Source organism: Platalea leucorodia (assembly GCF_965183815.1).
Source record: "Platalea leucorodia genome assembly, chromosome: 7".
NCBI lineage: Eukaryota > Metazoa > Chordata > Aves > Pelecaniformes > Threskiornithidae > Platalea > Platalea leucorodia.
Window position 1 is genome coordinate 45,423,760 of NC_138829.1, and position 21,758 is coordinate 45,445,517.

Genomic DNA, 21,758 nt, shown 5'->3' on the forward strand with positions numbered 1-21,758 from the left:
CACGCTGGTGCTAGCCCTGTGAACGCTTAGAGAAAAGGAGGAGTAGAGTTCAGTGTGAATTTGATTTTAATAATGAAAAGGAAATGTATTGAAACAATTACAGAAAATTATTCACAGTCAAAATGTCTAAATCATCATAGAAACCTTTCCTCTGTGTGTGCAAAATTTCCTGCCTTTAAAAATAACAGGCCTGGTCCCCTTAAATGCACTTCCTATTACCTCTTTCTTGTGCCTGTTCTCACAGGCAGTAGCTTTTTCTTTATGACTGTCTTGCTGTGCAGGAGACCTAGATCATATCTTCAGAGGACAAAAAGGTGAGGAAGATGCTGAGAACAGCAAGCTGCTTCTGCTGATTTAGAGTTCCCATAATGGCAGATGCCGATTATGGTGTAGGGAAAAGTCCCCACGGTACTCCACAGGGGAAGAAAAGGAAACGTCTGTAACCTAAGAACTGGCTTCTGCCGCCAACAGGGGAAGGAACTGCACCAGAAAGGGAAGTAAAAGTGGGAAGTGAATGTGCAGCATCACCATGTGAAGAGCCTGTGCTTCTGGTGCCTGCTGCAGTCTCTCATTTTCTGCCAAAAGCTACAAGGCAGGTGGCGGGCACTTGGCATGAAATTCCCTGCAGCAGCTGCAGTGCGCGCAGAGGGGCCAGCCTGCGGAAAGAATCACGCTTTGGACAAAATGCCAAAGCGTGGCAAATAAAGGGATTCACAGTCACCTGCAAACTCTGATCCTTAATGTTGTTTGTTTGTTTGTTGTCTATCCAGTAGGGAAGATGATAGGGAAAAAACATACAGAACTCGGCATTTAATCTAGTCTTAGGTAAACAGCTCTGCTACATCTCTTTAATTACAGCATAAAACCATTCTGCTAGTAAAGCATATTCCTTGGGCTCATAGCTGAAATCTGGACTGCCTGCAGTACTGGATATTCCCTGTAAGAAGTTCAGAGGTGGGGAAGTCAAATTCAAAAGCTGAATCTTTAGACAGGGCCAAAGTTTCTTATCTACGGGGACTCTCCTTTCTAGAGCCAACATTGCACAAGAAATTGGGTGCAGGTTTGCTATGGTCACAGGAATTCATCTCTCTGATGAAGCTCTTAGAGCTTCTTTGGATCGCATGTAACCTCCTCTGCGCTGAATCCTAGAAACTACTGCTGGGTTTTCAATCTTGTCCTGATTGCAGGCCAGTTCTCTCTTGAACCACAATGTGAGGAGGGTAAAAAAGACCAGTTGCCAGCAGCAACTACGTAGCAGCAACCTCAAGAAACGCTTTTCACGGCCATCATCTGCAGCAGTTCCCTCCGCATGGACAGTAGATGAGTCTCGGTGCATTGCTGGTGAGCTGGGCCCTCTGCTCCACGCCCAGCCTTCCCACCGTCATCAGCCCAACGGCTTGAGAGAAAAGCACTCAAAGCAGGTCGACCCTGAAGAGAGATGCAACTCCTGACTGCACTGGATGTGGCAGCTGCTGGAGGCCCAAGCCCCTCTGCCACCATCATGGTGAGTGGTTACATTTACAGTCACTGAAAGGAGGAAAGCTCTTGACCAGCTCCAACTGGCCATGTTGGGAATCCCAGACTAGGTAAGCCGTATGAGGACTGGGGGCACCACACAGTGTACTGGCTTCAGAATTAAGGTGTCATTTCCATAGAATAGCTCAGTCCTCTCTCTCTCTCTGGGACGTTACCTTTAGAAAGCATCCAAAAATCAAGTCCAGCTTCATTCGGGGAAGCAGTGGCCAAAGCAGAAGAATGTTCAGTAACTGAAGGTGCCCAATCATCCTTAGGGGCAACACTGCTCCCTCCTACTGCCTGGGAAGGAGTTGAAGCAACTGTCAGGCCTGCTCTTCTCCCTCATTGGAAACATGCCGGTAGCCGGGGGGCTGAGACTGTATGCGGAAGAGTACAGTCAAGAGGAGGATTATAAGGAGAAGGAGAATGGATCCACACACAGCCAGACCCACAAACAGTTCTGCAGGGGAGAAAACAAGTGGTCAACATGGTATCGTCCAAGCTTTCCCCTTCTGCCACGCTCTGGTCCAGCCTGGGCTCACCTGTGTCGTGTATGCTGCTTGCTACCTGGCATTCTTGCTCCCAGTCCTGGGGAACAACAGGATCTGTGAGTTCCAAGAATCTTTGCAGTGGGCATTTATGCTGACAGCCAGGGATTGTCAGTGGGAATGGTTCCCTCCCACTCTCATTCCGAAAAAACATCTCCACAGAGAAATCACTGAAAGAAAAACACAGCTAGATTTTTTTTTTTTTTTTTTTTTTTCTCTAAAGTCATCCCTTCCCAAAAACTCAGTGTGCACACCCTTTCCTTTATTCTGGTGGTAGTTTTCCTCCTAAGAGTCTGCCACTAGGAGCAAGATTGCATCCCCCTAGGGTGGAGCCTAGCCTAGGTATCTAACCCTTGAGGTGAAATCACAGCAGACGTCTTTACTGCAGCCCTCACCCATCATCCTCTTGGTACAGCTCAAATAAATGACATGAGGCGTATGGTGCTTGAATCTTGTTGTAGACATCTAGAGCCATCTGCAGTGCCACAAGTGTGGTGTCATGCTGAGAAAGAGGGAAAAAAACCAAATCAGTCACCCTTATGGACGTGGCAGGGCAGCTCAGACCATACCGGTAACGGACAGGGCAGTGCTGAGGGGACGTCACCTTTGTAACTTCCATCTGGAAGAAAGGAGAGGAACTGTACTGCTAGAACGGTGATCTGTGACGGTGCCAGAGAAAGGGAGGAAGTGAAACGCAGCCACATATATCCTGCGTTGTTCTTTAAGAATTAATCTCTAGGGAGCAATTTGGGAGAGGTGCTTGACTTGCCAGGCAGTAGGCTGCTGGAAAGGGGGGACGACTCTGTATCTACACTGCTGAAACATCACATCTTGAGTAGCATCAACCCATCTATGAAATAAATACAGCAGTGGCTCCCCAAAGTCTGCCAGTCTCATCCACAAGTCTGAGCTAACAGGAACAAAGCGCAGGTTGGGAATTCTCCTCGGGGCCCCAGAGGAATGATGCCAGATCCTGCACATCCCACCCAGCCAGAGGCAAAGAAAGATGCACGTCCTGATCACTGCATGGGCTGTAGAGAAGCTGGAAAGGGTTAAAACTAGTGTCAAGCCCCAATCCCCTGTGAGGAGGAGGAGATGGATGAAAGCTAGCCCCCAAGCTCTGACTTACCGCTGAATAGGCAAGCAGTTTCAGGTCCTGGTGAGCAGAAACATTTGCGGCTTTGGTTAGGTTTTTCCTTATGTGATCCAGCAGGACCCCTGAGGAAAGGGAACAGCCGGTAAGAGGTCAAAACTAGGCAGAGCAGCATGAAGCTCCCTCCCCGGGGCACTCACCGCCTTGCAGACGAGCTTTTTCTACCCGACTGTGGATCCCAAACAGAAATTCAAAACCAAAGTCTTTTAGTTGCTTCAACTGAGTCATGACATCTGGTGTCACCCATACAGGCAAATCCATTTTGTGTGCTTGCTAAAAAGAGAAACAGAATACTCATCTGCAGGTAGCATGGATCGCAGATTATTCAGAGAATGGGAGTCAGGGTGTCTGGAGTCCTGCCCATACTGCTCCTATTTCCTATATTATTTTAAATATGCCCCTTTTCTATTTATGTTTCTGTCCTCACACTGCTGTGCTGCACACATAGAATATATGTGGGTTTAATGTTGTTTCAGAAACTAATAATGCGAAGCATAAAGATTAAAATCTAGGAGCTACATTTCTGTAAAAGCACAACTGGAGTGCAGGGTTATGTCGTAACACCGATACCAGAATCTTAGGGCATTTACTTTACGTGTGGCTGATTCTGCCCTGCAGATGGCATGCAGTCAAAAACAAAACAAAACAAAAAGCTAAGTGAGAGAGCGCAAACGGCAGGTTTCTGGTGTACCTGCAGCACAATTTCCCCAGAGGCTCTGAGGGCCTCTGAAGGATATTGGAGAAAGTTAGCAAGCGCTCTGCAGGCGTAATGCTGGGATGCACCGCTGACAAAGCCCAGTACTCAAACCCAGAGTACACAGAACTGGGAACCAAGAGAAGAATTTGCTTTGCAGCCAACCCATTACAAGAAAGGATTAGTTATACTGGCAGACAAACAGCAGTTGTGGTTCCCTGGCGTTACTCGGAGCAATTTTCTATGCCACATCCCATTAAACTGCCAGAAGATGAGGCTGAATATCCTTAAGGGCCCATTTTGGCTGAGTGGCTTGGAGGAACTCCCATCAGCAACTTAGATATTTAGTTAGTTTTTCATTATTTTACAAAGAGAATAGCTGGTGAGTTCAGCTATTTCTTGGACTTTTTTATTTTCTCCACCCAGATAGCAGAATGAATCTACTGGCTCAGGTGAGAAAAACAATCCTACTCTTCAGGGCGCTGTTGGTAAGAGCGAGAAAAAAGGAGGAAGCCCAAAGCAGCTGAAGAGACTGATCAGCCTGAGGGTACAGTTTTGAGGGTCAAACTCCCTCAAAACGTTCTGGTTTCATTTTGCAACACTGAACTATTCTCCAAGTTCTTGGGGATTATAGTGGCTGTCAGATGGCCTTCCGGGCCCAATCTGCAAGCTCATTAAATGAGTCTTGAAAATGAAGATTTGAAATTCTTGATCTCGCTGACCAAAGGATTTTTTGTTACCAACAGAAGTTGCTTCGCTGTGACCATTACAAGACAGGAGATTGGGTTTGTGATACAAAGGGCAAATTTACATAGTGCAATGCAGCTCTGGACTGGAATATTCTCAGCTTGCAGCAACTCAAGCTGCTACTTTACATAGCAAAGTGCAATTCCATGCAGATTTATCTTGTACATCCTCAAAATAGTACATACCACTGTATACCACTGCCAGCAAGTTAAGTAGCCTTGCACCTCCACAGAATTAGCATGACACAGTGTCAAAATGCTTGGCTTTACCGCTTCTTCCACAATTAGCTAGTTTGACATGAAAGATCTCTATAATTTACTTCATCATGCTGTATAGTTATACACAAATAAACTTGTGTGCAACAACTGTAAGTCTCCTGGATATGTGACCTTTACTTTAGCGTTATCACAGTACAGCTAACCTGATTTTTGGTTTTGTTTAAGCCTTCGTGAGATGTGCTTTCAACAAAACTCGACATAGAGTCGATACAGAGTTTGGTGCCCCACCCCAGACAGCAGAAGGGTCACTCTAGAGTCTTTCTCTGGAAAAGGACCTTCTAACAGGTCAAAAACCAGATGTGGGTGAACCCCACTTAACCTAGAAGAGCATTATTTTCTTTTAGAGATGGCATTAACAGAAGCACAGAAAGAAAAGTGATTGACCTAAGTAACAGAGAGGTACAGGTAGAACCAGGAATAGTCCTAATTTAAGCTCCTGACTTAAATCATAAAGTTAACACTCCTTCAGTTTCCAGAGATCGCATTTCTACCTTACATAACTCAGACTCATCCACAGAGATCTAAAGATTTCAGATTGCAGTCGTTTCCTAGTGACTTTCAAAAGAGATATTTATTATGCAGGTGGGACTTTTTCTGGCTCTGGCACAATATATATCTACGCTACAAAGTGGGAGGTTACAGGGTGCAAAAGTAGGTAATTCTTGGCACATGCCTGTAGTGAGTAGGAACTGTTATTATTCTGAAATTAGAACATTACTTCTAACTGTAGGGTGGGAATGGTGAAAAGTTGTTTTACGGGATTTTGCAAAATAATTTTCTACCAAATCCAGTGAGCCCTAAAGACCAAATTCCCACGGCTGTAAGATGATGGCCAAACTTACTTCACAGAACAGTGTGTCATACACACTCCAAACAGACTCGAGAGAGACATCCCGCATCCCAGTCTCATTCGCCACCATCTTCAGGAATTGCTGTAGGTATGAGAAAAGAGAAAGGCCTTCAATTTTCTAATCTCATACTGTATTACATGTACAGGTATTCCTACCCTTTTCTCAGAGCTCTGATTACATAGAGGTGATAATACTTTAACTACAAGCCCAAGATCATCTTATCTCATGCAAACAGTCACTTACCCAACTCTCTTTGGTCTTATTTATGTATTCTGCTGAGTGCCGTGTTTCATTCTGCAGCTGTTCATACCGTGGACAGGGGGTCAAAGGAAACTTCAGTAGCTGGGCAGAGACAACAAGAGCAGCTAGGTCACCGAGAACGCTGAAGTATAGAATTTGCAGTCAACACACGCATCTGTAACAAAACCCTGACTAGCGGGATGCATCTATAAAGAGCCTCAAGTACTGCCTTCTAACAAACTGCACATCGTGTGTGGTCTGCTGAGGTGTTGCAGCTAGCACGTTGAGTGAACACAGCCCCTGAATTCTCGTCTTGTTCTGAGAAGAGAAGAACCTTTGCAAGGTCGGTCCCAGGAGAAGTTCAAGACAATCTGAACTGAGACTGAAGCAAAGACTTTTGGAGAAGTCAGCGTGACACACAATTTGAGTAGTTGGTACATATCCTTGAGACGGACTTACCCTTTCCTCGAACTCGGGCACCGTGTGCACAGGGATAGGCTGCCAGGAGATGTTAGGGTTGAACATCTGCTGTCCCTCCGGGGGATACAGGCCTGCCAGGTTGGCCTCCGCACTCATCAGCGTCCGATCGCAGTCTGTGCTGCGGATGAAGATCTGCCAGGACAGGGACAGCGCGCCATTAGTAATGCTACCGTAAGCGGCGATGCTGGGACGCAGGACGATGCGCTCGCTGAGGAACGTTGCCAAGTGCCCTGCAGCTGCTCGTGGACGACAGGATAACAGGAGTTGAAGTGACCCAGCCTGCTGATGTCAACCGGGACAAAACTGTCAAGGACGGACACAGAGACAATTTGGCACGTAATACCGGAGCAGTCTGTTCTGGGTAAGTGGGATAGCCAGATGCACTGTGCGGGGGTTACAGACAGAGAGGAGTCTGAATATGAGGAAGAGCCAGAGAAGAGCAAGACAGAGATGCAGATAACGATGGCCACAGCTAGGAAATGCACTACATTTACAGAGCAGGACTGGGGCAAACTCCTGCATTCAGTTCTCAGTTCTAGGAATGACCCGCTGTGCTCATGAAAAAAAACCCTGGCTTCTCCAAGCCTCAGTTTTTCCATCTGAGAAACAAAGACAAGAGTGATCTGACTAACAGGAGAGGAAGAAAAGGGGGAGCTGGGATTTTATTTGATCATCGTGGGGTCTTGGGAATAATGGGCTACGACTTACCATTCCCGAGCTCAGAGAGATATCTGACCCAGAAAAAAGAGAAAGGAGAAAAATACAGAAAAGTTCAGGGCGTCAAAATGGAAAAACTTTGGTATCCAATCTCCCAGATTGGAAAGAAACCAGTGATAAAACAAGAGGAACACATAGGAAATAATGAAAAAATGTGCTAAAAAACAGCATATTGAATCTGAAACAAGAAGAATAAAAAGCCAAAAAGATGAAGTACGATATCAAGATTGGGATTTTTTTTTTAAATAAGGAGAGAGAAACATAAGAAAAAATACAGATCCCTGCTCTGTATAGCATCTCCCATGTGAAGTGTATCTCAAAACTCAACAGTCATGAGAGGGGGGGAAAAAAAAAAAGTTGTCTTTTCTCTGATAATTCCTACCCACTTTTAACTGTGGCTTGAAAAAAACTGACCCTGTACTAATGAGACTCATGAGATTACTTTAATCCTCAGTAAGCTCTGAAGAAATAGAAAGGAAATATTTTAAAAGATAAGTATCTAATTTAAAAGTGTAGTAAAAAACAATTAAGCCCTGAGCGTACTTGTTTTCTTCAGCACCTTTTGCCAGGGCTCCAGCTTGTCGCTGAGTCAGGTGACAGACTGTCATATGGTGTCACCCAGAGGCAACACTTCTTATACAGGGAGGTTGCTCAACCGGAGCAGGGGTTCAGGCTTGGTTAGCAGAACAGCTTTTGTTTGCATATGCCTTGGTTTGTTTTTCCTTCTCAAGCAAGAGAAGGAAAACAGTTTCAGCTGGTATAAGCTCTATAAAAGTGAAGTATGTTTGGAAAAGAACTACTGAGGAAGGTTAAAGGATCTGTGTTTGAGCTGATGCCGGAGGTTTTGTTGACAAAGCAAATGTCAAAGAAGGGATGTAATCTGAACTATGGCAAGCTGGGTATTTACTGGGGAGCCCAAAAGGGGGGAAACAAAGACAGAAAATTGTACAGGGATTCTCACTTTGCCCCATCTGGTCAAGCATCCAAAGCGAGCTCAGATAAAATAACTGAACCAATGCAGAGCCAGTGGTGGGGCAAGGGGGTCTTGACTGCCCGCTGTCCATCCGAACCACCTGACAGCGTGCCTCTCATCGTGACACTTGCTCACGTTCCAGTTGACTCACACCTCTTTGATCGGCCAGCAGGGCTATTTGGGGGGATTTTCTATTTCCTCACTTTTTTTGATCTTTCAAATTTTCCCCTGTGCTTAGCACATGGTTCCACAAGGGCTCCGTAACTTTTTGTAAAAGAAACCTACCAGTTTCTCAAGAACTATTATAAAGCGTGGCAACATCCTGGAGGGAGAGAGCAAAATTAATAGCTTTGGGGGCCTGAAGCCATCAATACTGTACAGGTGGAAAGAAACGAGAGGGTCACTTCTGGTGAGTAACTACTGCTGGTATGTACGGCCTCCCGTGAGAGCGCAGCTGAGGAGCCCCGGGGAGGGCAGGGCAGGGCAGACACGGGCTGCCGCCTTCTCAGCTGGTGTGACAGAAAAAAATAAAACCTCACAACCTCGAGTAAGGAACAGCAGGGCAGCAGCTCCAGCGCAGCAGCATCCCTGCGTTGCTGCCCTGACCTGGCGGGGTGCTGGGTCGCCCCGCGCCCCGCGGCGGGGCAGCGCTGGGGCCCGGCCCGGCCCGGCCCGATCCCACCGCCCCGCTCCGCTCCTCCCCCCGGCCGGGCCCGAACAAAGCCTGCGCCCGGCCCCTCCGCTCCGCCTCGGCAGCCTGCGGGGGACCCGGGCTACACACGCAAATACTTCGGGACCCGGCGCCGGCATTCCCCCTCCGAAAGAAGCCACCCGCGGCCCCCGCCCTCAGCTGCCGCCCGCCGGGGCGGCCCGGGCCCCCGGGCGGCAGAGACCGCCGTTCCCCCCCGCCCCCCGAGCCCCGGTGCCGGCGCGGCGGCACTGACCTCCTGCCGCCGGTACGAGTCGCTGAGGAAGCCGCGGTAGCGCCGCCGCAGGGCCTGGCCCAGCTCCCACTGCTGCCGCATCCCCACCTGCAACGGCACCGGGCGTTACCGGCGGCGGCGCCGGCCCTGGCCCGGCCGGCCCCCGCCCGCCGCCCGCCGCGGCCGCGCACGCACCTGCGTGAGCTGCCCGAAGCCCTGGGGCCAGGCGCCCTCCTGGAAGGGGTCCCGCGGGTAGGCCTTGATGGGCGAGCGGTCTCCGTGCCGGTACACCTGCGGGCGGCACCGCGTCACACCGGCCCGGCCCGGCCCCGCGGCCCGGCCCGGCCCCCTCCCGCCGCCCCCCTTCCCCTCACCAGCGTTACGAAGCGGAGGCTGCGGGGCCGGGCGGGCGGCGGCTGCAGGCAGAGCGCCAGGAGGAGCAGGACGGCGCCTCCCCGGCCGCACCCCGCCGGATCGGCCGCCATGGCGCTTCCCTCCGCCGCCGCCGCCGCGCGGAACCGAGCCGCCGCCGGCCGCGGGCCCGCACGGACGCAGCTTTCCTGCGCACACCGGAAGCGCCGCGGCCGGGCCCGGGCGGCCGCCACTCCCGGCGGCGGGGCGGGGCGGGGCGGGGCGGGCGGCGCTCGGCAGCGCTCGGGGCGGCCCCGGGGGCTTCGCGGGATGCGCCCCCCCCCCCCCCCCGTCCCCCCGCGGGGACGGACGCGCCCCGGCAGCGCCGGGCGGCCCCGCTGCGCTCCGCGGGTCCGGGCGAGGCCGAGCCGGCGTGGGGAGGGGGCCGGGCCTCGGGCGGGCCCCCGGGGCTGCTCCCGCCTCCCGAGGGGCGGAGGCTGGCGGCGGGGGCGGGCCCGCTCAGCCCGCCGGCCTGCTGCGGGAGCGGCTGGGCCCCTCGAGGACGGCGGCCTCCTCCGCCGGCTGGCCCGCGGCCCGCGGGGCCTCCCCGCCGGCTTCCACCGCGCAGGTGCTCGGCGGCGGGCGGGAGCGGGCGGGCGCGGTGGTGTCGGGGCGAGCGGAGCGTTACCCCGGGCGCGCCGTCATCCGGCGGCTTCTTTGTAAACCAGAAAAAAAATTTTTCACAGCGCTCTGGCGTCACCTGCGATCTCTTGGGTAAAGTCGTGACGGACGGGAAGAGGGAAAGCGCGCAGGCACGCGCGGCCCGGCCGCCCTGGCTCCGCGGGGCCTTGCCCGCCTCCCCCGGGTCCGCCTGGCGCTGCCTGCGTGGAGACGGGAGCCTGCCGCCGCCGGCCCTGCTGCGGAGGGGCTGCGCCGGGCGGGTCGGGCCCCGGTTCCGCCGTTCCCTGCGAACCTCGGGGGAACCGGCTTCTGCTTCCCGGTGCGCCTCTGCCCGAGCGTCGGCCGCCGATCCGGTAGGTGCCGTTGGAATAGCGGGAAGAAACACAGAAGCGAATTCTGTGGGATTTGGCGCCCGCCTCCACCTGGCAGCGCGCGGAGACAAGCGATTACCTGGGCTTCTCGGGAAAGGAAGGAAACGCGGCTGTCGCGTTTGCGAGGAAATCCCGGAGGCGCGGAGCCCGGCGGCTCAGAAGCCTGCCCGTTTGTCCGTGCTGGCGGGCTCAAAACTTTCCTGCGGTTTGCAGCGCTGGGGCGTTGCGTGGGTGAGGTCCGCGAGTGCGGGGCGGTGCGGGGGCAGGCTCGGTGCGGAGTTCGGCCGGCGGGAGCGCTGCGCTTCATTTGCTCGCTTAGGGGATTTAAACGGGTGCCATCGCGTGCCTCGCGACGAGCATGACGTTGCGGGGTTTTTGCCGGTACCGTGCCGGTGGGGCTCGGGGGGGCTGGAAGGAAGGGGTTACTCGCAGGCGGGGCCTGCTGCTCCGCGGGCACCGGCGGGTTGTTGCCGTCCTCTCCGCGGGCTTTGCTGCTCCCGAGCCGCGGTGAGGGCGGGGCCCGGCAGCGGCCCTGCGGCGGGGTGGAGCTGTGGGCGCCCGCGGGCACGGAGGAGCGTGGGACGGGGGTCCGGACCCGCCGGTGGCCGCAGTTTCAGCGACCTGCAGTTACCGGGCAGGGTTCAGCCCTGCGCCGGCTCCGGAGGGCGGCCGCGGCCTCCGCCTCCCGCCGCCTCACAGCGGGCGGGGCCGGGGGCGGGGCGGGCGGTGCTGCACGTGACCCGGGGCCGCGCCGCGCGTGACATCACCGCAGCTCCGCCGCGGCGCCCCGCCGGGAGCAGCGCCGGGCCGGGCCGGGCCGCGCCGCCCCTCCCCTCCCGCCGGCGGCTCGGGTCCTGCGCCACGGCGGCGGCCGCCGCCGCACATCGCTGAGGAGCCGCGGGCCGCGCCGGTAACTTTTCTCCTCGGCTCTGGCTGTGAGGGCGGCGGGGCGGGCGCCTCCTCCTCCTCCGCCTCCTCCTCCTCCTCGCCGCCGTCCGCCGGCCCGGCCCGGCCCGGCCGCTCCACGTGTCCGTGACTCACGGTGGGGGACGGAGGCGCGGACGCGCTCTCCCGCCCCGCCGCTTTCCGGCCCGGCGGCCTGCGGCGGGGCTTCCTGGGACCCGGTGCCGGCGGCCCAGCGCCGCCCGTCCCCCCTGGTGCTGCCGGCCGGGCCGGGCGGCGCTGGAAGGTGCTGGAAGGAAACGGGGCGGCGGCGGCCCGTCCCGCCGAGCCGCCCGGGGCCTGGCGGGGGTGCGGGCCGGGCTGGCGGCGGCCCCGAGCGGCGCGTTTCTGACGGCGGCTCGGCGAGAGCCGCCGGCCGGGCTCCCCTGCGCCGTGGGCGGGAGGGAGGGAGTCGCCGTCTGGGGCTGGGTGAGGAGCCGGGTGCCGGCGGCGGTGCGGTGTTGGCGTTGCAGGCGGTGGCAGGGCCCGCCGTCTGCGGCCGGCAGCGGTTGCGCAGCCGCGCCGTTGGAGAGGTGGGAGAAGGGGCAGCGATGGTGCAGGGACCTAGCAAGTTAGAGCAGGCGTTTGGGGAGGGGGTAGCAGTTACTCCTGGCTGTTAGCGCGCGTCCAGAGAGCCCGAGTCTCTGCTGTCTCCAGAGATGCTGTCAGGTGCAGCATGGAGATGTCCACTTGTTTTGTGGTAACTTGTTAGCTTTCATTTTCCCTTGTCTCCTCCGCTCAGCTCTGCATTTCTCCGTCTCATTCACCTGTTGCATCCTGTCAGCCCAGATCGCGAGCTTTCTAGGACACAAACTTGTCTGCACAGCTGTCAGTTTGCATAGTGCTGTTAAAAGGTAACTTTGTTTGTATTGGTGATGACTCTTAATTGTGTCATTTCACTGCAGCTCTTTGTGCTAAGGTCCACAGATTGTCACGTCAGGTATTTTGTTATGGGCCAGAAGCAAACCTTGGACCATCGGTGAAAGAAAAATACTTTTATCACCTGAAATTTCCTTCCCCCCTTTTCTTTTTCCTAAAGGCACAGCTGGGCTTTTCACTGCAAGGCTTTTTTGAGGGAGTCTCCAACACTGAGTCACGTTTCTGACTAACCGTTTGGATCACTGCGTGTCAGCCAGTTTCTGGCTATGACTGCAGGTTATGTTTGTCTGTAGGGAAGGCTCCTCTCGGCTCTGCTGCTCGTTCCAAAGTATGTGGAGTATCTGTTGTTCCCCAGGTGTCAGGGAGAAGGCTGTACCTGAGGACAGACAGAAGACAAAGGAAAAGCTGTTTTTTACTTCCTTTAGTGAGTGGTGGGCTTGGTTTGTTGAGTGTGTGAGTCTTAATCAAGACATAACCCCCCCTGCTGAGGTAGAAACAGGAAAAAATGTCTTATCTTCTAGTTAGGGAAGCAAATGCAGTTTGAAAATGTCAGCCAAGTGTTGCTGAGCTCAGCCCTTCTTTCCTTTGGGCTGTGGAAAGAGGGCGTTGGACATGGTACGCATTGTGCCAGGACCAGATGGAGTCTGGCCTTGCTGTGCTTCTCTGCTATCCCACCTGTGGCCCGTTTGCCAGAAGGTTGCTGCTGCTGCAAGACTTGGGAGGTCAGACTGACTGTGTAGCTTCCTGCTGTAACCCCTTTTTGAAATCTAGCACCGAGTTCAGCGATACTTCTTTCTCATATGTACATATGCCCATGCGTCCTTCTTCATATGAGAAGGCGGGCTTTGCAGGAGAAAAGCAGGGGTGAAAATAACTAACAGGTGCCTCCCTCCCACCCCCCAAAAAAAAGGTGGGGGGAATAAACCCAAACAAGTGTCAGGTGGGACAGAACGTGGGTTGTTGCCGAGCTGCTCAGGAGTTTCGTAGCTGCCAGGGGAAACCTGCAGCTATTTGTATTGTGAAGGGATGCAAGGAGAAGTACCATGGCAGGGACTATATATATAAACTGCCTAATCTGAAAAAATAAGAAACGGTAAACTTTATCGCAGAATTAGTGTGTCCTGGCTGTGTGCCTTGGGTTACCATCATCAGTTGTTTCCAGTTACTGCTGCCGCAGCTCTCTGTGCCTTGTCAGCATGTTTTCTTTACCAGCTGGCTGTGCAGCGAGGAGGCAGGCAGAGGGTGTGCAGAAGAACAGGCGTGCAGCCGTATAAGTACAGAGCATGAGTTCGCTGCCTTCTCCTGATCTCACACTTGCAGGAAGAGTCGTGTTCCCAGTGTATTAAAGTTCATTTGATTGCTATGACTTTTTTTTTCTGAGAACGATGCTTTCTTTAGGATTAGTCCTCACAACTCAGCACGCTTATTCTGTGGTAAACAGAAGGATGAATTTCTTGCTGTTGTTAAATGTTTGATCCAGTGGTGATGGTCTCAGACCTCAAAAGTCATGTCTCTTGTAATTAGATCTGGTCGGTGATTGTATGGCTATCAAGATTGACAGTCTTCAAAATTTTAAGTTTTGAATTTAAAGTCTTTAACTGTTGCTATTTTTCAGAAGTTGTGTTCCCATCTGCCCAAGGAAGAGTGTAGAATATAATGTGCTTTGTCTTGAATGCGTTGAAGGGTGATCCTGCTTTCTGCTTTGGAAGCAGCTGCTGTGAAAGTCGCATTGTTGCAGATGTGTGGGTCTTTGCATGTTGAATAGGAAAGCCTATCAGATTGTATGTCACCCCCCCCCCCCCCCCCCCCCCAAGTCATAAGCTTCACAGACCTGACAATCTTGGAGAAAAATCAGTGTTTCAGAACTGAGGCGAAACCTGTCGTAGGTATCCCTGCCCATGGTAGGGGGCTTGGAGCTAGACGATCTTTAAGGTCCATTTCAACCCAAGCCCTTCCATGATTCTTTACAAAGATATTTTGTTTCATTGGGGGAAATTGTTCCGCTGGTCCGCAGTAGGATATGTTACCCTGTTTTCTTCAGAGCCTAGTAATTTAGGAAGGCAGAACCACATTCTCTTAGCTGTGGAAACTGCCTCGGTGGGAAGGAACTTCATCTTAGGAGGGAATTCAGGGGAATGCTTCCTGCTGACAGGTACAGGTCTGCATTTAGGCTGCAAACAGGTTGAACTTGGTCATTAGATCATACGTCTGCTAATATACAAGTACGACATTTGACTTAGCATTTTCATTGTGGTTACTGCAGCTAGAAGCTGCATTGCAGTCAGTTCGGCTTTGAGAGGTGTGTATAATATTGTTAAATTAGATGAGGCTGTCCATGTTCTGGCAGATCTTAAAAATTTCTTAATTAGAAGTGGTATGGTGGGTTACTGTAGCACTCCTGCATGGTTTTTATTCTGTGACTTCCTGCTCAGGACAGAATACCTTTTTTCCATTTTTGGAGCATAGACAAATTCCTTTCTTCTGTCCTCACTAAAAAGGAGACACCCCTGGAGCCAGTGTAGCTTGCACTTTTTGATCTGGAGATCTCAAAACCAGATTTCCTGTAAAGCAAAATTACTTGCTTTATTCAGCGTCAAAAAGAAAATGTTAAGGTGATACACTCAATGTCAGTACAATTTCACAAGTTGCTTTGAAGTATACACTGCCAAGCTTTTAAGTTTCTTATTTGGGGAGGGTAAAGGCTAAGTAGGGTAGTGCACAGAGGACAGCAGAGCACTACAGATGGTCCAGTAAGTTTAAGGGAGGGGAGAAGATAAATGTTTATTTAGTGGGAAGTTGATGAAGAAATGAAGAGAACAACGTTAGAGAATGAGAAATCTAATTTTTGTTTCGAACAGACCAAAACTAGTGTCTGTAGGACTAAGTAGGAGAACTGTCTCGTGGGATGTGAGGATTGAAGCAATTTAAAAGCCACGCTGCAGAGCGTATCGTGTGCGCACAGAAACCTCTCTGGGATGTAAATAAAAGATGTTAGGTGAGTATCAGACTGATTGCTAAAGCAGATGACTGCCAAGAGAGTAGGTGTCTCCTGGCATGTAGGGCTTTCTAGTTTGTTTTAAGGCTTTAAAAAAAATATTGGCAAATATACTTGTAAAATTTCTTGAAGCGAGCTGGGCATGGAAGTTGTATCCTCTCTCCCTCAAGGGAGAGGGGCAGTCTTGGCCCGCTGGTACTAGCACAACTCTGAAACAAACAAGGTTAATGGGTTTACATCAAGGCTTCCCACTTGCTGATTTAAATCATGATTAAAGTTGGTGATTTAAATTTAGTTCGTTTAAGCTTTGTTTTGCATTTGATGCTTTCTTAAAAGGAAGGTTTATTCTAATTGGTTAGGTTAATCTATTACTACTTCTTGCTAAACAGGATGATATAGTGTATTTACATACACCCATTCATGCTATTGTATGACAGTAAATGTTTACGTTGGAAAATAGTTATTTGTGTTTACTAGGTGAATAATTTCTTTCCTCATGACTTGTTCAAAATGGCATTTGAATAAAAAGGTCAAATTAAATATGCAAATTTTTTATAATTAGACTATAATCATGCACTGGATACATAAGAGAAAATACGCTTGCTGGAGTGTGCGCTATTATAACTGACTTATTTTAACAGGGTAGTGTTATCTGTACTTAGCGAAATTGACTGGTTGTTTTTGGTCGTTGTGTCCTTCCAGATCTTAGAATGAGCATAACTCATCCTCCCTTGTCTTGTTTTTCAGAGATTGGAAAAGAGAAACAGCTCCCCCCTATTTTATGCTGCCTCCCCCAACCTTGAGTGAACTGAACTAATTTAATAAGTGAATTGAAGAAACTAATCTTTCTGCCCTTCTTAAGAAATATTTGTTTTGTGCTTCCATGGATTCTGGTTCTGCGGACTTAGTGACTTTCTAGAGTTTAGGAATTGCGCTCTTTTAAAGATTCTCCAACAACCATGTGCTGCTTGGATAGGGTGTGTGTGTGTCTAAATGACAAATTTGTTTGCCTAAACGGCTTTATCATAAGTTGTCATTAACTTAGAAAATAAATTTAATGAGTGTAATCTTGAAAAATGTGTGTAAAATACGTTTAAAGGAAAATGTTTGGAATTTAAATAGTCTATCTAGGGCCCTTATGAAACGAGGGCAAAGAGGTAGGCTTCTGCAACAGCTCCATGGTGTATCTCGGTTGCCAAGGTCATACATGCAGAAATGTGCCAGCCCCCAAAGGATTCCACATGCCATGCCAGTGAATTTTCCTGGAGGATTTTACACAGTCAGGCTGTCAGATATGCACGTGCAGTGGCTTCTTGCGCGCCTGCCAGCAGGAACCCATGCGCAAATGTTTGCGGGCACATGAGGCTGGACTGGAACAGCCTTGGAGACTTGCTCTGATGGCGCTTGCCTTGACATGCATGCACATACAGAGAGTCCTGTGGTCAGCCCTCCTCACCAGCGTGCTTCGGCTTGCATGAGTACTGCTGCCGAGGCACGGCAGCTCACCAAGCTGCGTGCTCTGAGAGTAGAAGGAGAAGCTGTCACCTTGCCTTCAAATACCAACGTTGTGATTCTGGTCTTCTGATTGACTGCTTCCCACCTTTGGCTGTTGTCTGTAGGAGAATAATAATATTCTGGTTTCTGTGAAAGGGCCAGGAAGAAGGTCAAAAGATATCTTCTGTGTTTACAGCTGGGGAGGGGGACAGATTCTCAGGCATCCGCAAGTGTGGGCCGGAAGCCTGGGGGATATGATTTAAGGTCCATACAGCATGTGGATCGGCAAGGTTGCACTGCTGGACCTTTAAGGAAGGTGTCAGACTCCCTTCCTTCACAAAGGAAGAGGGAACTTCTGTTGTGAGGAGTGTTTTAAAATATAAAATATGGATAAGCATAGATCATATAATGTAGCTTCCGTTATCTAGGTGTGCCTGAGAAGAGGGGACTTAACTTTCTGCGCTATATGGGACTGAAGAAAAATTTTCCCTTGGTCTCCAGAAAGCTCCCAAGTTGCTGTTTGTTTTCCTAGAAATAGAACAGTAGCAGAGAAAGCAGAAACCTTTGCCTGAAGAAAACATGACTTTTCTCCCCATCACCTGTGCTTTGAGGGTATTTCCTATCATGCTGCTTTTAAGCAGCAGGCTGGGGGTGAAGGCTGAAGAAAAAACAAGAGACTGCAGACTTTGTCCTCCCTTGTTTCAGTATCCTCTCCAACTGCTACTCCCTGATACTTGGTCTGGGTGGTGCCTTTAGCAGTGTCCCAGAATTGGTGGCCGTCCCCACCCTTCTCCCTTGATACAAGGATCAAAATAAGAAATCCAGCCACCTGTTGGCTTAGCCCCATTGCCTGCTCCCACGCACTTGTATACGCGCTCGTTTTTTGGGTTCACGGTTATTTCTGAGAAGTCAGGTGATACGAGCTCTCTGACAGTATGTTTGCTTGCTTGCTTCGTGCAGACCCTGCTGGAGCATCAGTCATGTAGAACCACTGGCTCCTGGTTCGCCCGTGGGTCGTGTGTGATGGCTTCCTTCTCCCTGTGGCAGGGTTGTACTGGAGCTGGGAACAGAGTGGGCTCCTTGCTGCTCGCTGCTTGTGACAAACCCTGACAATCTGACGGTTATGTTCTTTTGCTTTCTTCTATTAGAGCCTTTGTGCAGACTTTCAAGCTGTTCTGGGCTACGTTATTTGGGCAATAGAAAAGCATTTGTCTGTTAGCACCTCTGATCTCTCTGTGCCTTGTTAGGGCTCTTTCTGGATGGATGAGGGTGAGGCCTCCTGGGCGCTTGGAGACAACCTGTGAGGAGAGTCGGTGGCTCTGGTTTCCCATCTGGTGGGTGTGCCGTGAGCGCAGCCATTTCACTGGCTGGTGTTTGAGCGGTGGACTCTGTCCGGCTCTGGACTGTTTTCCAGCTGAGTATTTGTGGTGATGTCAGGCAGTGTGAGAAGGGAACATGACTTGGCAGGACAAAGTCTGCAGAAAGTTCAGCTCCACATTTGGCCAAGAGCCTCGGAGGGAATGAGATCTACACACACATTCTACTACACAGCCTGTCACACGCCCTCTCACATGCTCCCTTCTTGTCACACAGATCTTCTTCCTCTCATTTTCAGACCTTTAACCCTTCCCTCCTAGCTTCCACCCTGTGGGTTTATTAAAAAACAAAAAAAATCCCTCCTCCTTATTTTGCTGTTACTGTACCTTGTAAGTGTTTAGTTGCAATGACCCCCAAAGCAGAAATAGACCATAGAGGCCAGGATCCAGAATAGTAAAGTCAAAAGCAGGGTAAGTTTACTTTGCAACGGAACTCTTAATAGTCCTTTATTCTGACCTGCACCCCTATGCCAGTCTTCGCTGCGTTTCTTGGCAGCTCTTCTGATCTCTCTTCTTGCTCTGCTGCCGTCTTCTGGCTGACCTAGGCTTAGATACGTACAACTGCTGCAGAGTGGCAACCCCTGCCTCTCTTCTCCCATTCTTCTAAGAGCGATGTTAGCAAAACCTGTGAAAATATGTCCTCAGTAATGGATGAGTGAGGAATAGATTAACAGTCAAGCTCACTCTGAAGCGATTTAAAACTCCGTTCCGGTATCCCTCCAATGTGTTCTTTATATGGGTATTTCTGTAGTACTGTCATTTCTTCCTGACCTCTGTGCTACATCTAGGGATGATATTTCGATGAATGGGAATCGGTACACTTCCCCTACTGCCCTTAAGGGAATCTTAATGAGTTTCCTGCCTGTTTTGCAATTCAATACTGTATTTCTGTTTTGCCTGTGAGCGGTAGTATTTGTTTTGATGGATGCTTTGAGGTGGGATGGTGCTTGGATACTAAGTGCTATATGGATAGGGTACATTATAAAAAGGCTGTTTCCAAGAAACAATCTTGGTTCAGTTATGGTGATATGCGGCATGCTGATGAAGGTACTCTTGGGGTGGAAGGAAAGAAGGAAATCAGAAAAACGAACACACAATTGTACTGTAAAGAGCCCTCTTATTCTGTTCTTGGCTCTTGCCTCTGTTCTTCATGTTCTTTTATTTCATAGCTGCTAGAGGATGGAGAGGACCAGTTTGAAAGAGAAGGTGGTCTGGAGAAGGGCTAGGGGTCGAGGGCCTTTAAGTTCTCTTTCTGGCTTTGCTGTGATCCATCCTACGGCTTTACGTGTCCCTTGTCATCTTGTCTTCCTGGTAAAGTATTGCAGCTGCTTCCTACTGCTTTTATCTGTTTTAGTAGTAGTTCAGTGCTGACAGTGGACTGGGCCATGTTCCAGCTCAGAGGAGTCAGCCGCAGTTTGGGACACTGATGTTGAGGAGGTGGGCTGAGACAACCCGGACTGCTGAGCAGATTTCCCTTTCACGATGCTAGCTGATAAAGACACTTGGCTAGAATAGGCATGAGTCATGAGATGTTATTCCCTTACTGTATAGTTTAGTGGAGATGAAATTATTTTTAAGGAAACAATCAGGTAAACAGTAAGTTGTGTGATTATTTATCATTATAATTTTCTACATGCAGAAGAAAGGCCTGCAGTGCTCTTTTCTAGGCATAATCTAGTTGATTCTTGTATTGCTGACGGACTACTCTTTTCTAGGCATAATCTAGTTGCCTCTCTTATGGCTTACAGACTAGATTTAACCCTTTTCCCTGGCATCTCCACTATCAGGGGGTCATTTTGGGAATTCATTCTTGCTTCTTTTTTTTTTTCCTTTTTTTCTTACGTTGTGATCTCTTGCTTCAGTTTGGAGATGGCATTGGGATGACATCTCAAATCCGCCATGAGTCAGACTTGTGTTCCGTGAAGCAGGGCTGTAACGTCTGTGGGACTGAGGGTCGTAAAGGAAGAATGTAGGATCCAAGGTAGAGTTTGTTTTGTTCTGTAACGTGGCACCCCCGTAGAAGTCCACAATGATTGAAGAGAGAGGCTTCTCCAACTAATCCCTCCCCCCCCGCCGCTTCCGTTCAAGCCCATTTAAAAAAACCCAGCTTTTTGAACCGAGCCAGTTACTGCCGTTACCTCTGATCTGGGTGACACTGTGTGTTTCCTGTCTCTTTTAAACCCTGTTCTCTGGAAAGACTAAGGAAGCTCTACCTCTGGGTCTTAAAACTGTTGCTTCAAAGAATGGCTGGCTGTTATGTTTTGGATAGCTATGTATAATTGTGTAGAACAAGGTATTGATGGCTGAGTAAAGCTAAAAAAGGAGTCCAGAAAGAAACTCCAGAAAGAAACAGAGTCTGTGGGCACGTTTTCTGTGCTGCCATGTGGCGGCATTTATAAGGAAACTAAGGTGGTGGGGTCAGATCTCATTTTCAGCCTTCAAGTAGGATGTATAAGAGCCGGTCAGCAGCAGGAATAATGAGCTGTGAACATCTCAACTTTAGTTTTCCGAAGCAGGGTCTTGCTAGTTAGCAGATTATTTTGTAGTAGGAAGTTTTCTAGGTTGCTCGAACAGTTTTCACATTTGATTTTATTCTTTGGTTTTTTGTGTGTGTGTCTGGTGGTGTGGTTAGAAGTGCGAAAGAATTGCACCACTAGCCAATGCAGGGGCCCTAGGAAGAAAAACAAACACGCAAACCAAAACCACCTTTGCGTAGATACATTTAGATGTGCAATGGGAAAAAAAAAGACTTACTGCTAGGATAGCTTAATTTGCTTGGGGAAATTGTGAGTGGTACTGGCAAAAGAATGCTGTTGCCATTTTAAAGTGAGTTTCCATAGGGAGAGTTTGCTACTATAGCTGATGCTGACAAACTGTAGACAAGGCTCCAGGCTGGATGCCCTCCCTTCCCCTTCTTCCCAAGGAGTGTCAGAGAGCTGCCCTTTCCCCTCTACTAGCAGGAGGGGGCAGCTGCTGTGCTTTGTGCAGTTCATCCTCCTGGGAGGAGCACAGATGGGATTTTTCCTGTTGGAAGCCCCTGTCGAAGCCTCAGTTGTGCTTCCTGCCATCTGAAGGTCGGCGCTGATAGCGGTGTCGAGCTGTCGATGAGCTGGATTCGCAGCCAGACACGGGGGATTATTGCAGTTCAGCTACAAACGGCAATTTCTGCTCATGTTCGTCCCCGCGCTGCTGCAGAAGTTGGTGTCGCTCCAAAGTGGCTGTGCTCCGTCTGCTCCCCGTGTCGGGACGCTGGCTTCGCAGCTCATCTGGCCAGACAGAGCTGAGAAAGGATGACTTGTCATTTTACAAGACAGTTTGGAGGGGAGGGGAAGGTGGGGGGAATGCTGCTACTGTAACACCTTCCTTGCTGTAACCCAGTACTTGCCCTAGTTTTTGCCATTCCTGAGGTGGTTATACTCTAGGTTAGGACAGAAGCTTGAAAGCTGAGGTGACAGTAGAAAGCCTAAAGGGGTAGAAGGGACTGGAGCCTAAAGGGGTAGAAGGGACTGGAGCTTTGTTATCCAGACCTGGCTTGTGTCGTTTTCCAGAG

The 21,758-nt window shown here is 50.5% G+C and overlaps 2 protein-coding genes across 11 annotated transcripts in view; one reads left to right on the top strand and one right to left on the bottom strand.

Moving 5' to 3' along the window:
• Nucleotides 1-175: 175 nt before the first annotated feature.
• ACP2 (acid phosphatase 2, lysosomal) lies at nucleotides 176-9,656 on the bottom strand. Of its 2 annotated transcripts, XR_014228862.1 has the most exons (12): nucleotides 9,494-9,656; nucleotides 9,315-9,410; nucleotides 9,141-9,227; nucleotides 6,486-6,638; nucleotides 6,030-6,128; nucleotides 5,778-5,867; nucleotides 3,357-3,489; nucleotides 3,193-3,281; nucleotides 2,459-2,565; nucleotides 2,058-2,233; nucleotides 1,692-1,975; nucleotides 176-1,428 (listed from the first exon to the last, which is right to left on the bottom strand). XR_014228862.1 is itself a non-coding variant. In XM_082318217.1 (11 exons), the coding sequence occupies exons 1-11, from the start codon at nucleotides 9,602-9,604 to the stop codon at nucleotides 1,839-1,841; spliced, it is 1,278 nt and encodes a 425-aa protein (XP_082174343.1). In that variant the 5' UTR covers nucleotides 9,605-9,656; the 3' UTR covers nucleotides 176-1,838. The 2 variants fall into 2 exon arrangements, 1 of the variants encoding a protein (XP_082174343.1); XM_082318217.1 differs by having other exon boundaries at nucleotides 176-1,975.
• Nucleotides 9,657-9,976: 320 nt separating this feature from the next.
• NR1H3 (nuclear receptor subfamily 1 group H member 3) overlaps nucleotides 9,977-21,758 on the top strand; it is a 30,970-nt gene continuing 19,188 nt past the window's right edge. For 4 of the 9 annotated variants that reach the window (XM_082318201.1, XM_082318207.1, XM_082318209.1 and 1 more), the window contains exon 1: nucleotides 10,254-10,504. The gene's annotated coding sequence lies outside the window, so the exon portion shown is untranslated. The other 5 variants (XM_082318203.1, XM_082318206.1, XM_082318205.1 and 2 more) reach the window with 5 other exon arrangements.